The sequence below is a fragment of the Pholcus phalangioides genome, unplaced genomic scaffold (genome assembly GCF_987345545.1).
Source record: "Pholcus phalangioides strain wild (caught in Gottingen) unplaced genomic scaffold, Ppha-v1.0 ptg000011l_1, whole genome shotgun sequence".
Taxonomy (NCBI): Eukaryota; Metazoa; Arthropoda; class Arachnida; order Araneae; family Pholcidae; genus Pholcus; species Pholcus phalangioides.
The window spans coordinates 43,768,970-43,785,533 of NW_028301604.1; the positions used below are offsets into that span (position 1 = coordinate 43,768,970).

The window sequence follows — 16,564 nt, forward strand, 5'->3', positions numbered from 1 at the left end:
AGCATGTCCCAAACATGCTCGATTGGATTCAGGTCAGGAAAGCACGCTGGCCATTCCATACGGTGGCTTATCAGCCACCTCGTTGGGCATTTTGCCTGTTGTGGCGTTGTATTTGTATTTGTATTGTTTCAGCTTCAAGCATGTTCTCCACCAGACGAGCTCTATGCGGTCGGGCATTATCATCCTGCAAAACAAAGGAATCTCCAATGTCTCCAGCGTAAGGGATGACATGAGGTCGCAGTATCTCGTCTGCATACCTTCGGGCCGTCAAAGTGTCATTCCGAATGATATGCAGGTCCGTACGTCCGCCTATGCTGATTCTCCCCCATACCATCCAACCAGCTCGTCTGTATTGTGACCTTTCACGAACGAATGCGGGGTTATTTCGAGTGTCCCTGTCCCTCCATACCAGAACACGTCGGGTGTCACACTCCAGACTGAATCGGGACTCGTCTGTAAACAGCACTTGGCTCCAATCATGTTGCTCCCAATCTCGATGTTCAGCAGCCCATCTTCTTCGGGCCGCACGGTGGCGTGGGGTCAACGGAATGCAGACCATTGGCCTACGTGCATAGAGCCCTCCCTCATGAAGCCGATTACGTACTGTTTGGCTGGACACCCTTCGTCCTGTTGCCAAGAGCAACCGTCTCTGCAGCTGCGTAGCATTCTCTGTTCTGTTTCGACGGGCTGTTAACCGTACATACCGGTCATCAGTTACTGTAGTGGCGCGTGGCCGACCTTGCCCTGGTCGACGTCTGACATTTCCTGTTTCTTGGAATCGATTCCACAGCCTTGCAACAACACTTCTGGCGACTCCAACAGCGTCCGCGACACTACGTTGTTTTTCCCGGATTCCAGTCTGCCTATAACACGCCATGCCATGGATTCCGGTAAATCACGTTGTAGAGACATCCTCAAGTCACCTTGTCTCAAAAAAAAAAATACTGCGCAATCGAATTTCACAGTTACGGCAGTAAAACAGACGTTTCTGCAACATCCCGATTTCTGCCCTTATCTCCTTTTTCTGGTTTTTGACGTCATGAACTTTGATTTGCATATGAAGTTTTCTTCTTCCGTTTCCTGCTAGGCTTTAAATTATGGATGATTCATTTTATGTTACTTATCGGTATACATCTTTGCGTAATTTTGTTAAAACCATGTGCTCCCCTAATTGTTTTGAGCAGTGTAGTAATGCATCTGGAGCGAGAATGTTAGAACCCCTTATTATAAATAGATCATTGCACCCACGTGTGCTAAAGGGCAAAAATGTAGCTGAGCTTCCAGTCCATTTCATGGCTAATAAAAAAGCATGGGTCACAACAGCTGTTTTTATAACATGGTTCAACGGCTGCTTCGTTCCAGAAGTTAAACAATATATGACTGATATGGGGGCTTCCTTTTAACGTGTTGCTAATTGTTGGCAATGCACCCGGTCATCCTTGTATAGAGCACCCTAATGTGAAAGTAGTATTTTTACCACCCAGTACAAGACTTATACAAACATAATCGCAGCTTTTAAGAAACACTACGCGAAGTTAATTTTTAGATACATTTTGGAAAAAACTTGAAAACAATGCAATAACCTTGACTGAAGTTTGGAGAAAGTTTTCGATATTGGACTGCATAAATCACGCTGCTGCAGCAATTACTGAAATAAAACAACACACATTAAATGCATGCTGGAAAGCAGCCTGGCCGGAATGTGTCATTAATAGAAGTGCAACCGAAAACACATCAATATTAACAACAGAAATCGTTACGCTAGCACATGGCATCGGCGGAGAAGGTTTTAATGCTTTCAGTGAAATTGATCTTGTCGAAATGATTCAGGATGAAACCGTAAGGATTGATGACATTATAAATTACGTAACAGATGTTACTGAGTGTACTGTAATTCGTTTACAAATGCAACCAATATACTAATAGGTTGCATGTGCTCGAATGTAACCGATAAATTTATTGGTTGGTTTTTTCAAGTTTTATAAAATAACTTTAATGAAACTTTTAGAGTGAAATCCCATCCTTTTAGGCCAGGATTACATTGTAAAAGTTTTGTAAAAGTCCTTTTATGAAACGTGAAAAATACAACCAATAAACTGATCGGTTGCGTTAGCTTGAATGTAACCGATCAGCTTATTCGTTGTATTTTTCAAGTTTTAGACAAGCACTTTTATTAAACTTTCATAGTGTAATTCCGGCCTTAGATTAGTTGCTTCTGAAATATAAAATTTCACTTTTTTTTAGTTTATAGACTCAATATCGTGTAAAATATATATATGTAGGTGTCGGGGGTGGGGGACAGCAAAACTAGGGCCTTCAAACGTCTTTATCCAGCTCTGAGTAAACGTCTTACGTGGATAACGTTGTTTAATAAAAGTATTTAGTTTTAAAAGTTTAAAAAAATTAAAAGGTTAAAAATTTAAAAATAAAAAAATAAATATTCAAAATAGTTTTAAATATTTATATTTTTTAAATAATTTTAAAAATTTAAAAAGAAAAAAATTGAATTTTTTTAATTAAATTTAAAGTTATTAAAGTATTTAGTGAAATGAAATTTAGCGTAATGAATATTACTGAACGTCTCTAATTTTTGTCCCATCAGTGGCCGTTGTTGGCAGGTTTTATTGTATAAAATTGTAAAGTATGGGCAAAAGGCAGTTTAAGTAGCTATATCTCCTTTATCTCAGAAGGAAACGGATGGATAGACGTATATGGGTACATCCTATTGACGAACAGGGACCTTCATATGATATTTTTAAGGGTATTTATGTCAAATAATTAAAAAAACATTCCATGCAAAATCATCTTTAAAAGTAGCCAAACATGTGGACGAATTCCACCCGTACCCGCATCATGTGAATAGCTCCATATAACCTAATGTACAAAACCTGTACGTGCGGATGCGGACGCTACATCCTGTATATAGTATAGTGATGCGGAGTCGGCACTTAGATTTTGACACACGTGGACGCCATCCGGACCCGCATAAACACTTCGAAGTTGCGGGCGCATTCCGCATCGTCTGGAAGGCTCCGTATATACAAATTGTTAAAACTTCTTCCGGACCCGCATCCGCTCCGTGTGAAAGGGCCCTAAACCACCAGCAAGAGAGAAGAGAGCCTTGAGGCAAAGCCTCCTAGAGAGACAAGCCGTAATGTATCACTCCGCCGAGGCTGTGACGTCAAAATCCGAGTCCTAAGAGAGGCTGTTTTGATTTTTCTCTGAGCTCTCGCCACGTGAGCTCATTAAATATCGCTATATTTAGTTCGAATTTCTCATGGTTTTTAATATATAGTTTAATTAATAATTTACTTGTTCTTTTTTTATTCTTCAAGTTATTTTATATCGCAGCTGGTAGAATTTTGTCTTAATAATAGACGCGAAGTTGTGAGAAATTCGATATTCATCTGATGAAGGACTTGTGAACATTAGGGTAAGTTGCTATTCAAACGATTCAATCAATGTTTCTGAAATTTTATTTTTGCAGACTTAATTGCTGTATTATCGTAATTTATTTAAAGAGTGGATATTTTCCGATTTATAACGTGACTAAATTTAATTTCTTTACTTGTGTGTTTGACAGTTTTTTTTTATTTTAATAATTTGGGATAAAGTTTTTATTACCCTAAGAACTATAACTGGGGCTCATTTTTTAGATCTGAAGAAAAATTTTTTATTTCAAATATTTAAAAAAACAAAAGTTGAAACTCTTCACAATTAAATAAATGGATAATTTTGAATAAATTAAAATATCTTGAGAAGTCAATTTGATATTTAAAAACAGTGCGACATTTAATTTAGTATCTAGGAGGCTTTGGTAGAACCCAAGGGAAGCGACATGAATTGTTAACGTCCCTAGGGAGAAATATCTTGCTCACTTTGATCAGTTACTCCCAGATCATGCTTATAATCCAGTGACTACTGATAGCAATGAATATGATATTCGTGATATTCGTAGGAAATAAATTGCAAGGGAAAGATCTATTACACATATTCATGTTGATGAGGACATTAATCATTCATCACTTCCAAATCGCAGTCATGACAGCGAATCTTCATCTAGCTGTGACAAGTATACTCCTGTGTCAGATGTCAAAGACAGTTGAGTGAATTCGTCTGCTCTTGATAAGAACTGTGCAACAAAAAGTGATGCGGTGAATCATGATATTGCTGATAAAAGTACTGTGCCAGTGACTCGTCGATATCCATTACGTGAGCGAAGAACGCCTTCAAGATTGATTTATGAACATTAATTTCTAGTTTTGCAATCATATATATTTACGTATTTCATTTTTTGGGGGGAGTATTGCAATAAATATACTTGACCATTGAAAAGGCTAAAACCAAGAGGGTTTATTTTGCTATCATGTAGTGGCAACGGCGCTTTTATAAACAACGTCTTTGTCTCCAGCGAGTAAGCGGTTTGGGAATTTTCACTCCAGTGCTTAATTTATGTATCTCCAATTTAAAGTAATAAATAATCTGTTATTATTATTACACCAGTTCTTGGAACATTATTTATAATATATATCATACTCAACTGGCATACGAAATGCCATAATTATTGTTATTCATCAATATATTCATGTATTCGAATGTATACCACCGGTGAATCTAACATTGCACAACTGAACTTTATATATTCAAGTGAACTTTGAAATTTCTCCGGACTTGAAATCATCATTGGGACTATAATATCCAAATCTAAATATGTCTCTAACTGGCAATTCAGCTTCTTCAGTTCTTGTGATATTGTTGATACCAGTAATGGTCAATATCGATAATTCCCACTTACACATTTATAGTTCATTGAACCTGAATTTGTACATGTATCTTTTTTTTTTTTCTTTTTCATGTTCTATTTTCAGATTCGGGCCTATGAAAAAACCCTTCCAACAGAGGACAAAATGAGAGGAGTTGGTGTTGCAGTAGGGGGGGGGGGAAGGTGATGAAGGCGGATGGCTCGGGATGTTTTCGTTGGTCTCTTGTGTGGGTTGGGGGCTCGATGGCGAAGTGAAGGCGGTTGGTCCGCCCGTGCTCCTTGGCGGCCGGCGGGGGTTTCCGGGGGCTTTGGGGTAACCGCAAGGTAATCTGCTTCAGAGCGGGGGCCATGTTTGGTGTTAGTGTTTGAGGGCCTTTGCGTGGTTCGGAGGTCCGATGGCGCGATGCTGGCTGGTGTTCGGCCCGTGGTCTTGGTGGCTGGCGGGTCTTTCTCGTTCTTTTTTTCCCAGCATGGCCCAGCCGTAAGGGGAGCTCGGGTGCGAGTGGCATGGTGGTAAGATTCTCGTCTACCACCGTGAAGGTTGTTGTCACGGTCCCGGGTTCAAATCCGAAGGAGGATATAGATAAGATATTTTTCCTAACGAACTTGAGGCGAGTACCGATAGAGAGCGCCTTAATTCCCAACCCTTCTCATTAATGGCAGTAAATTGCAATATAGTGATATGGCCAGAGTTGGTCTTTGGTGAAGTATCCGTAAGGTGACCTGCTTATATCCCACAAGGGACAGAGCGGGGGTCATGTTTGGTGTGTGCATAACTCAAGCCCTGTGTGCCAATAAGGACATGCTCTTCTCTGTACCCCTTCAACCAAGTCTATGTCGTCCCTCTGTAGGTATGGTCTCCAAAACCTTACAGCATACTCCAGTCAAAGACGAACTAAACCTCAGGAAAGCGGAAGAATGACTTTAGGAAAACGCGAAAAGACCTTTTTGAAAATAAAGCCAATCATTCTATTCGATTATTTTATCACCGATGAACAATGTTAAGAAAACCTAAGCCGCTCGTCAATGAGAATTCCCAAATCGGTCACCCTAGTTGCATCCGACAAACCAGTGACGGCCCAGGCTCTGTCTCTCCAGGGATATAAGCCTTTTACCCTTGCGGGTTGGGTCGCGCTGGGGAGAAAAAACCGTCCCTGCCGGGAACGGTTTTTTTTGCATCCTAGTTGCATCCCGGATAGTGACGTCAATCAACTCGTAAGAGAAAAAACGTGAATTGTTAGAACCAAAATGAGTGACCATGCACTTGTCAACGCTAAACATCATGCTGCATTTATGTGCTCATGCTCCAATCCTATTTAAGTTATTATTCTGGAGCAACTCCCTATCGTTTTGATTCCCGACTACCCCCATTATATTCACGTCATCTGCGAATTTGCTAGCAATCCCATGGATCCCCTGATCTAGTTTATCGATAAACAGCGAAAAAAATTTTGGGGCCAAGTGGAGTTCTTCTTGAGACGCCTGTCTAACGAGAGAATTCCCCATTCCCTATAACTTGTTGTGTCCTATCTCTTAACCACGATTCTATCCAATTTAGCAAGTTGCCCTCAATTCCAATCTCGTGTAAAAGAACGCCTCAAGAGTTTACCATGTTGGACCCGATCGAATGCCTTCTGGAAATCAAGGTAAGCAGCATCTACATTTTTTACCCTTACTCAAAGCCTTAGTCACGTGATCATAGAAGCAAAGGAGCTTAGTTACACAAGACTTCTCCTTCCTAAACCCATGCTGATTATCCGACAATACATTATTCTCGTCTATCCACTTCACAAACTGCCTTTTGATGATAAGTTCCAAAATTTTCGAGAGGGAACTCGTTAAACTCACTGGACGTTAATTGGACACAGTTCAATTCAGGCTTCTCTACTACCCTTCTTAAATATCGGAACAACATTAGCAAGTTTCCAATCCCTTGGGACGATACCCTCAGCGACGAGTCACTTTTTAAGTGACGTCATCAATTTTTAAAGCGTTATAACTCATAAATTATGGGTCCGATCACACTTTGTCACGGAAAACACTTTTCCGTATTAGTTTTTCACAAGGAATCACGTGTGTAATTACTGGGCTGTCGATAGTTACCAACCTGTATACACTTTCTCAACTGCTATACGAAACGCCATAATTATTGTTATTCATCAATATATTCATGTGTTCGAATGTATATCGCCGGTGAATCCACTAGCGCGCAACTGAACTTTGTATATTCAAGTGAACTTTGTAATTTCTCCGGACTTGATCGTCTGTAACTGGCAAAGAAAATTCCCCCCCCCCCCGGCTCCTTCAGTCTTGTGATATTATTAATACAAGCAATTGATCAATATCGATAATTCCCACTTACATATTTATAGTTCATTGGACCTGAATTTTTACATGTATCCTGTTTTTCATGTCCTATTTTCAGATTCGGACCTATGAAAAAACCCTTCCAACAGAAGACAAGATGAGAGAAGTTGGTGTTGCAGATTGGCTGATGGTTGGGGACAGAGTATAGTGATGAAGGCGGATGGCTCAGGATGTTTTCGTTGTCCTCTTGCGGGCGATCCGCCCGGGCTCCTTGGCGAGGGTTTCCGGGGACTTTGGGGGTGTGACTACAGTGAGTCGGAGGCGATGGGAGGGCCTCAGTGGGGTTGGGGCCTGTGGCTTACGGGCCGGGGATGCCTGCCGGGTCCGGACATCAAGGGAGTTTTTCCAGCATGGCCCAGCCGCTAGGTAATCTGCTTCAGAGCTGGTCCATGTTTGGTGTTAGTGCTTGTGGTCCTTTGCGGTGGTTGGAGGTCGGCCAGTGGTCTTGGTGGCTAGCGGGGCTTTTTCTTTTTTCCAGCATGACCCAGCCGCAAGGTAGCCTGCTTATATCCCACAAGGGACAGAGCGGGGGCCATGTTTGGTGTTTGCATAATTCAAACCCCGTGTGCCAATAAGGACACGCGTAGGTCTTCTCTGCGCCCCTTCAACCAAGTCTGTGTCAATCTGTAGGTATGGTCTCCAAAATCTTAGAGCATACTCCAGTCCAGGACGAACTAAGCCTCGGAAAAGTGGAAGAATGACTTTAGGAGAACGCGATGAGACCTTTTGCAAATGAGACCAAACATTCTATTCGATTTTTTTGACTACCGCTGAACAATGTTCAGAAAACCTAAGCCGCTCGTCAATTAGAATTCCCAAATCGATGACCCTAGTTGCATCCGGGATAGTGAGACCCGTAATAGAATCGTGCGTTGTTCGAACCGAAATGAGCGACCATGCACTTGTTAACGCTAAACGTCATGCTCCATTCATTTGCCCATGCTGCAATACTGTTTAAGTAGGTCTGGGGCAACTCCCTATCGCTTTGATTCCCGATTACCTCTTTGCTAGCAATCCCATCGATAAACTGATCGAGTTTATCGATAAACCACGATTCTGTCCAATTCAGCAAGTTGCTCCCAATCCCAATCTCGTGTAAACGCTCAAAGAGTTTACCATGTTGGACCCGATCGAATGCCTTCTGGAAATTAAGGTAAAAAACATCTACATTTCCCAAAGCCTTCGTCACTGGATCATAGAAGCAAAGGAGGTTAGTCACACATAACTTCCCCTTTCTGAACCCATGCTGATTATCCGACAATACATTATTCTCGTCTAACCACTTCACAAACTGCATTTTGTTAATAATTTCCAAAATTTTCGTGAGGGAGTTCGTCAAAATCACTGGACGATAATTGGACACATAGCTTCTCTACTACCCTTTTTAAATATCGGAACAACATTAGCAAGCTTCTAATCCGTTGGAATTGGTTCATATTCTCTGAGGAGCCTGGGATCTGTTCCTGGTGCTTTGCTTGCACATACATTTTTTAGAAAATTTAGGACTACCACGTCTTCTCTACTTAAATATCGTTGAGGATTTTATTACCCCATGCAACTCCCGTGCATTGAATATCATTTTCTCTATAAAAAACCGACGCGAAAAATTCATTGAAAGTACTACACATGCCTACATTTCTCTCTACCCTAGACGGGTTGTCATCCAACTGTCCTCTTACATCCATTACTGACATATCTAAAAAATGATTTTGGGTCAGAGCCAATGTTATCTGCCAACCTAGATTCAGCTTCTTTTTTACTACCCCTTATCACTTTATTTAATGTCTTTCTTCTATCAGTAAACAATGACAGGTCACCTCGTCCACTTTTACACTCACTGAAAAAAATTTCCTTTTCTAGATAAACTACTATTACGAAACTTTTCTCAAATTTTAATAATTTATAATTAGATTAATGGATCTTGGCTATACTGCATTATTCCACTGTTCTAGAATCAGCATCACTATAATTTTTCGACAATGTTAAAAGCCCGATATACTGAAACAGTTCATTATCATCAGTAACAAACCTGTTTCTCGAACTTTGCTGATCATTCTTACGCTTCAAGGAAATATTGCTTTCATTAACGTATTACAATTCGTACTTTGACTATAGAAAAACTCAAATTTTGAATGGTACACCTTGATCCATATGCTAAGCAACATAATCAGTATCAACTGGTACATATTCTCGATATGCACTCTAGCTGAACTTTGTTAAAATAGGCCTTAAATTATATTTAAAAAATTAGAAAAAGGCAAGACAGTTAAAAGAACCCCAACGTATTTGAGACCACCGTACCAAATAGTCAAGACCATGATTTGTGAACAGAAATGATTAAATACTACGTCTGGACACTAGTGGTATTTAGGTCAACGTAAGACGAGCGCGATTATCCCCGCAACGCACAAGCAGTCGCCATACACGAGCGCTGTTTTTGGGTCAGGATGTGAATATAGTGAGTCCGTATTTCCGATTACGGAAACCCGCGTCGTCTCCAATTGGTTAAAAATCTGAATTTCTACTTTTTTAGCTTGAAATTCGGATTTTTAACCAATCGGAGACGACGCGGGTTTCCAGAATCGGAAGTACGGACGCACTATGTTCACACCCATAGGAACGATTTCATAATAAGAGAAAATCTCCCGTCTGAAAGTGCTTTGCGATCGTCTGGCGACTCCAGTTAAATCTTCATCCGCCAAAGCGTGAGCGAAAAATCACGTACCTGAAGTAACGTTTGCGTGGCATAAGCCTAACCAAAGAATCAGCGCATTTCAGTAAGAAAAACAAAACAATAAACGTTCATTTTCATTCCAATTTTTGAGCTACCATGTGGAATTTATGAAATTTAAAAACAAAACTCACTCTTTTTCCAACTGAGCCGGAAGGTCCGAGTTGTCCCTGCATGCCTGGCGATCCTGAAAATCCTCGTTCCCCTACTGGACCCGGTAGACCAAGTATGCCAGCAAGTCCCTATATGAGTGATTTCATATTGTTACTGATACAAACAAGCAGTTTTGCAAAGTACAATTCCAACGCAATTTTTACAAAGTACAAAAGCGATTTTAGTTACGTCAGACCAGGTGCGGATCCAGGGTGATGTGCAATTTTTTTAAAGTGGAAGTGTTGCTCGCGGTAAGGCCCAACCTAATGTCCGTAGGCGCTAAAAGTATTTTACATATAAAAAAATTAATTAAGAATTAAAATTATTTAAAACTTTAAATTAATTCAAAATTAAAATTTATTTAACATTAAAATTAATTAAGATTAAATTTAATTTTCACTTAAAATTAAATTTAAGTAAAAATTGAAATTAAAATTAATTAAAAATTAAAACTAAATTAAAATTTATATTTACAAAAATTATATTTTTTCAATAAGCAACACACTCTTTTTAAAAATTGCTTTGCAACAACTTATGTTGCAACTAATTAATTAGCTGTTTCTGACAGTAAATTTGAACATATGTGCCGGCTACCCGCGTCAAAAATACCGTACGCAAAAAAGAAAAGTTTGAGGGCCAGACTGAATAACGTGTTATATTAATAAACATTGTAAAGAATTCTGATGCACATTATCATGTTAAAAAAAATTATATTAACACAGTATATTTCAAGTGCAATTGTACAAATAAATGAAAACTTTGCAGATGAAAAGAGAGCAGAATATCAAAAGCATATAAGGAATTATTATTTGAGAATGTTCCACTCGAATCTTACTTGCTACTTCCTTCTCTTTTGCTCGATAAAAATTAAAGCTCACTGTTAACCGGACAAAACAATGTGCAAAAATATAAATTCCTCCGTATGTATTCAATAAATGCTTTTCCCAGCTTTTAAAGTCAAAGTAGGTATATATCCGTATAAATTCAATTTTTTTTATCCCTGTGTGAAAGTGTTCAACGTTTTTCTTTGCGACGTTTTGACAACAGTTAGGCAAAATAATATGAATAAAATAAGGATCTCGGTCAATCAGATGAAATTAATTCTGAGCTAATTCGGATACCAGAAATCTTGTTTAATAGAGATGATCCTTGAATATTTGAAAAAAAAAATTATCCGAAGCCTTGACCACATGGACCCCACATCCTAGAGCTGAGCCCCTTGGCTGAAGCCTTTGGATAGACCAGACTTTTCACGGGTCCCTTTATAGTTAATTTATAGAGTGAAAAAACAAAAAATGATGAGAATCGTCCCGGACCCCAAGCCTAGAGCCCTGTCGGCCTCACCCTTGTCCGGGCTAGTGCCTTGACGCACAAAAACAAAGCAGTTATCAAATAAATATGTACTATGCACGCACAATGACAGCCCCCTACCCGTAACGGGTAGCACTGTGCTTTCGAAAAATATATTTGACCGCCCAAACTTTAAATGGCCACATGCTATCAAAAAAAAAGCTGAACCTATGCGGTCCAGCTTTTAACCTCTCATATGTAGGGTCCATGATAAGGCAGTTTCGGTTTCAGTACAGCACAGGGTAGATGTGTTCCCTATTCAGACTTTGCGTGCCGGCACTGGGATCGGCCAAATGAGCTTTGATTACATCAGTTACCCCAGGTGGGCCCTCTGTGGTCTGTTTGTGTCGTTCGATAGGGAATTATATCTAGAATAAGTTCTATTTATTTGCCGCCAGATCCACGAGGGGACCTCAATTGGGTCTGCTTGGCCCGAACTAATTCATATCAGCTCAGTACTTGCTACCCGGCACTAGACCCGACCAAAAGGACTTTGTTTCCATCCATGGGGGTCCCCCAAGGTAGTTCCTCTGTGGACTCAGGTTTTTTTCGCTGAATACCTTGTTTAGTATTTACCCATGATCTGCTTGGCGTATGCATTGAAAATGTTGGGAACCACTGCTAGTAACTCGTGTCCACAGCCGAGCTACGCTCACTCCAGCAACTTTTCGTGTTTATATATACGCTTCGAGGAATTGGCGATTTGTGTAGGTAACACATTAAGCATTCTTCTTTCAATTACTCACGTTCTAGACGGTTAATTTGTCTTTCTGTGAACGATTTTAGAAATTCAATGAAAATTTTATAACACACCAAACATCTCTCTTAACCCTTTCAAGGGCAGACATTTTTACAAAACCCATAGAAAACAATCTAAACAAGTGGTCTCAATACGAAGGACACCACGCCAGAAAGGGTTAAAAAGAAAAGAAACACTACAGTAAAATAACCATTTATGACATGTCTGTATTTACAAATAGTACCTTTAACGTCCTTATTTACCTTATAATTTTCAAACGAGACGATAAAATTAGAAAAATTCATTAAAATTTTTCAGCATTGTAATGAAATTTATGAAAATTTTTGCGCCAGAAACCCATATTTTTGTCTTCAAATAAAGTTTCCCATACTACTACGTAGAGAATAATCCTTTCAGTAATCTGACGTTTTTAGGCCGGTTTTCTCCGAGCATAGAAGAGGAAAACATATCAGTGCAAGTAGAGGTAGTAGAGGGGAATTGAGAGTTCCAGGACAGAGGCCCTTAGAGGCCCCCAGAGGCCTTCAGAGGCCTTCAGCGGCCCCCACCCTCTCCTCTTCCAGATAGCGGCCACCGAGTCTACCACGAGAGGTGTTACATCCTGATTTTTTCCGTTTGTCACTAAGGTGTTATAAGACAGATGGTGTCTTTCGAACTTTCTAGATTTTGTATTGAAATGAACGAAAACCACTGAAAGTCCCCCCCCCCCAAATCCCCGAACACTTCTCTAATCTTTAACCCCCCCCTAATTTTTCCCCCGCAAAACTCAATAATAACAAACGAAAATAATAACAAACATTTATATAATTTTATAATTTGTTTTTAATTTTTTATTATTACTATAGATTATATACAGATATTCTTGTCAATTTTAACAATACTGAGAGAATACTCCTCCTCCACTTAGGACATAAGACATTTTATAACGTATAGGGTTGTCACCGGGAATTTTTTTTTTTTTTTCAACTGGTTAATGTAATAAAGTTTTATCATTTAAGGAATTCGCCAATGTCCATACGCTAGTGTGCTCACCCCATCATCTAAAATATATCGCTTGTCATCCAACGGGCACAAGCTAATTTTCCGTGATTTCGTCGTGTGCACTATGTGACGTCTACTTTCTATTTTCACCATCTCGTGTCTGAATCGGTGGTTATTGACTAAACAGTCCACATAATGTTGATGACGTAGATCTCGTTTGACAGTGCTTTTGCTTACACCTTTCGCCACCTGCTTTTCTGTCTCAACAGTGGTGAAGCTATACATCTTGGACCTCAACCCAACGAATTGCATCACCGGTTTACCCGCTGTCTCATCTTTCATCTTCCCCATCACCGCTTTATTGGCGTTGCTGTGTAGGAAGTGATTCACCGGATAATTTGAGGTATCAAACTCACCGAGATTATCGTACATATCTTTGTACAAGTCGGTGTCGCGTATCTCGTACGCTAGAGAGTCCGTATCTGTGAAAAGGAGTTTCGCTTTATCTCCGTATTTATTTTTCACATAGCCGTAATGGAACTTATACATACGGACTTTGCTAACGTCCAAGATCGCGGCCCCGACGTACATGGGTCTTACCAGTTTCAACACCGGTTTTTTCATCTGCACGGCAACTAAATCATTATCGAATTCTCGAAATGCCGTGAATGAAGGAGACGCTACCAGTTTTCTAGCTTTTTTCTCGGTGTTTATGAGTCTAACATTCACATGTTTTCTCAAATTTTCCATGGTCTTTCCAAACACCGAGTTATTAATCAATTTGAAAAATGATTTTTCAAAATCATTGGTGGCAGTCTGTCTGCACACCGTGTTAAAATCGACGTACTCCTTCATCCACGGCTTTTGCTCGAATTCAATTACCCTATGTACACGAGTCACCTCCATCCCCAGAGAGACGTGAAGTTTTAAATTGCGGTAATGCAAAACGTACTTCTGCTTATTTAGCAAATTTGGTACCAACTTCACACTCTTCATGGGGTGGTTTTGAATACCCCTTCTTGCATCCCTCATGAAAGGTGAAAACATGTCTTCTGTCACCACCAATTTCTCTGGGGCTAATGGGTACTCGGAGTGACTATCGTGTAAATGACGGGGATATGCTAGATCTACCTCCAACAAGTACCCCTTTGAGGAGTCATCCGGGATGCTTAGGAAATCGGTGTCCCTTACCTGCTCTTCCGTTAACCACCGGAATCCTGAAACTGGGAGATACTGGGACATGGCAAATCCATAAAGATTATTCGCGTCCCAATAGATGATCTCCTTAGCAGGTTCGCTGGGGTCGTAGTCACCGGCTTTAAAACTATTCGCTTTAGAATAGCGGTGTGAGATCATCGATACCCCTCCTCTAATGGCTTTCTCGAACATCAGATGCTTATCGATGTCTGCCAGCAGCTCCAACTCAACACCGGTCATACGTAGGCAAGCCTCCCAAGCGAGACCTGGCGATGTATAAACATGACAGGCGTCAATTTTGTAATTCGTGAGGGATAAGTCCCGGAAATTTTCAAATATGTCTGCCAAAAGCACTGTATCGCATAACACATGCAAATCGTGATATTCACCGAGATTTTTAACACCGAAAACCCTCCACAGTTCTCTAGCATGCGAGTAATCATCCTCCTTGAGTTCTTCGCTCGTTATTGCATTTGAGAAGGCAATTCGAGGTGGGAGGGAGGGTTCGGTGAAACGGGTGAAAGAATCCACGTATTCATAAGGGTAAACCCCTTTGCGAATTAGAAGATCTACCTAATCAACCGGGAATACTTCCTCCATCAACCGGAATTTTTCTCGAGACATGTTGGAGGTCAGATCTCCCAAAGATGTTGCCAGGAACTGGAAAGAGTCCAAAAAACGCAGATTGCCTACGGAGAACGAGATATATTTTTTGAGGTTGTTGGGGGATGACTGATAGACTTTCCTCCTTGAACATACCCGCAGCCTGCACGATGAGGTGGCTGTCATACCCTCTCAAGTTATGCATGATCACCGGTATATGAGAAGAGTACTTGAGCTGTAAATTGCACGCATTGTGCAAGGCCGTGATGAATTCACCGGTTAAATGGTCATGGTGCCTCACCTTGTCGTCACCAAGTGGTTTCCCACATACGTCGCAGACTGTGGTGCTTCGAAATTTTTTCTCATCCCCCTCACTCATATCAAGCGGTATGATCACTTTTAATTTCTCCTGCAGCTCCCGATCCTCCTCCAACAATCTCTGAAGAAACTCCCGAGCAGCGTTCTCACCCCTGAAAACGACAGGAGGTTTGAGACACTTCCCATTGGATCCGACTATTAAGTATGAAAACCCGCACGGGGTGTGGAGTTATGTCTCGATGGTATGGGAGTTAGCCGGGTTTGTCGGACAGGAATGAATTTTCTCCAAAATACACTCAAAGTCGGCATAGATTGTGTATGGTACTTTCAGCTGGTGGTGGAATTGTGTGAATCGCAACCATTTCTCGTTCCCCGTAGGCATCAGTGTTTTCTGAGAACCGTGAGGTTGACACTCCCCCCTCATGGCACTTTAGAAGTTCACTGGAAGTAAACCGGTGTAAACAATATGGACAATAATAGCTTTCACCGTTATGTTTCGTCAGATGGGATAGCAGGCGGCTCATGTTTTTTATCCACGCATAGTGCTTCGTAGTCTCATTACTAAAATACAACAAATTCACATGGCGTGAGCACCGGGCTTCTGTAACACGTAGGGGGAAAACTTCACCGTCTTCATAACCGAGAACATTCACCGAGATGCTATTCTGTTTCTCAAAGAGAGTGATTTGCTTAAATTTCACTCGATAATCCATTCCTAACATGTTCAAATCCCCCTCATGTTGAACGTATTGAGAAACTCTCTCCGGGTGGGTATCCTGTGGATGAAGTGCCGCGAGAACACTCCACAGGAAACATTTATCGTCACTGTTTTTCCCATTCACGACGGCATTTTTTTTGGCGATTTGAGATGGCAGGGGAATATAAGAAGCGGCGGCCAGAGGGTTATACAATGCCACTTTGAGCTCCATTATAACGATCTCATCGAGAACCCAACCACTTCCACGCGATAGGAATTCTTCGAATGATTTTATTATTTTGGCGTAGGCACCGTCCAACCTATCATCCAACACTGACTCGTTGGCAATTAGAAGGGTTTCTACTCGTGAGCGGAAGTAAGATGTCGTGTGCTCAATCTCACCGTTCTCCGTCACTCTCGAAAATTTAACATTAATGTTAAGGTACCACTTTATACCTCTCTGCCTACGTAACATATTCATCAAATGATCCCGAACTTCTTCACGGACATCACCTAGGAAAGCGAACATGTCATTACGATTTCCCTCCGATGGATGGATGGGGATCGTGGAGAAGACTCCCAGCACCGGTGGTTGTATGGGCGGCTGCTCCCCCGCTGGCGGTTGGCTGGGCGGCTGCTCCCCCGCTG

The 16,564-nt window shown here is 40.9% G+C and overlaps 1 protein-coding gene across 3 annotated transcripts in view; it reads right to left on the reverse strand.

Moving 5' to 3' along the window:
* LOC149080456 (uncharacterized) overlaps positions 1-16,564 on the reverse strand; it is a 1,573,269-nt gene that overhangs the window by 393,010 nt on the left and 1,163,695 nt on the right. For all 3 annotated transcript variants that reach the window (XM_089239569.1, XM_089239571.1, XM_089239572.1), the window contains one exon: positions 9,995-10,102. In XM_089239569.1, the coding sequence (XP_089095695.1) occupies positions 9,995-10,102 (108 nt within the window). The remainder of the gene's footprint in view (positions 1-9,994; positions 10,103-16,564) is intronic.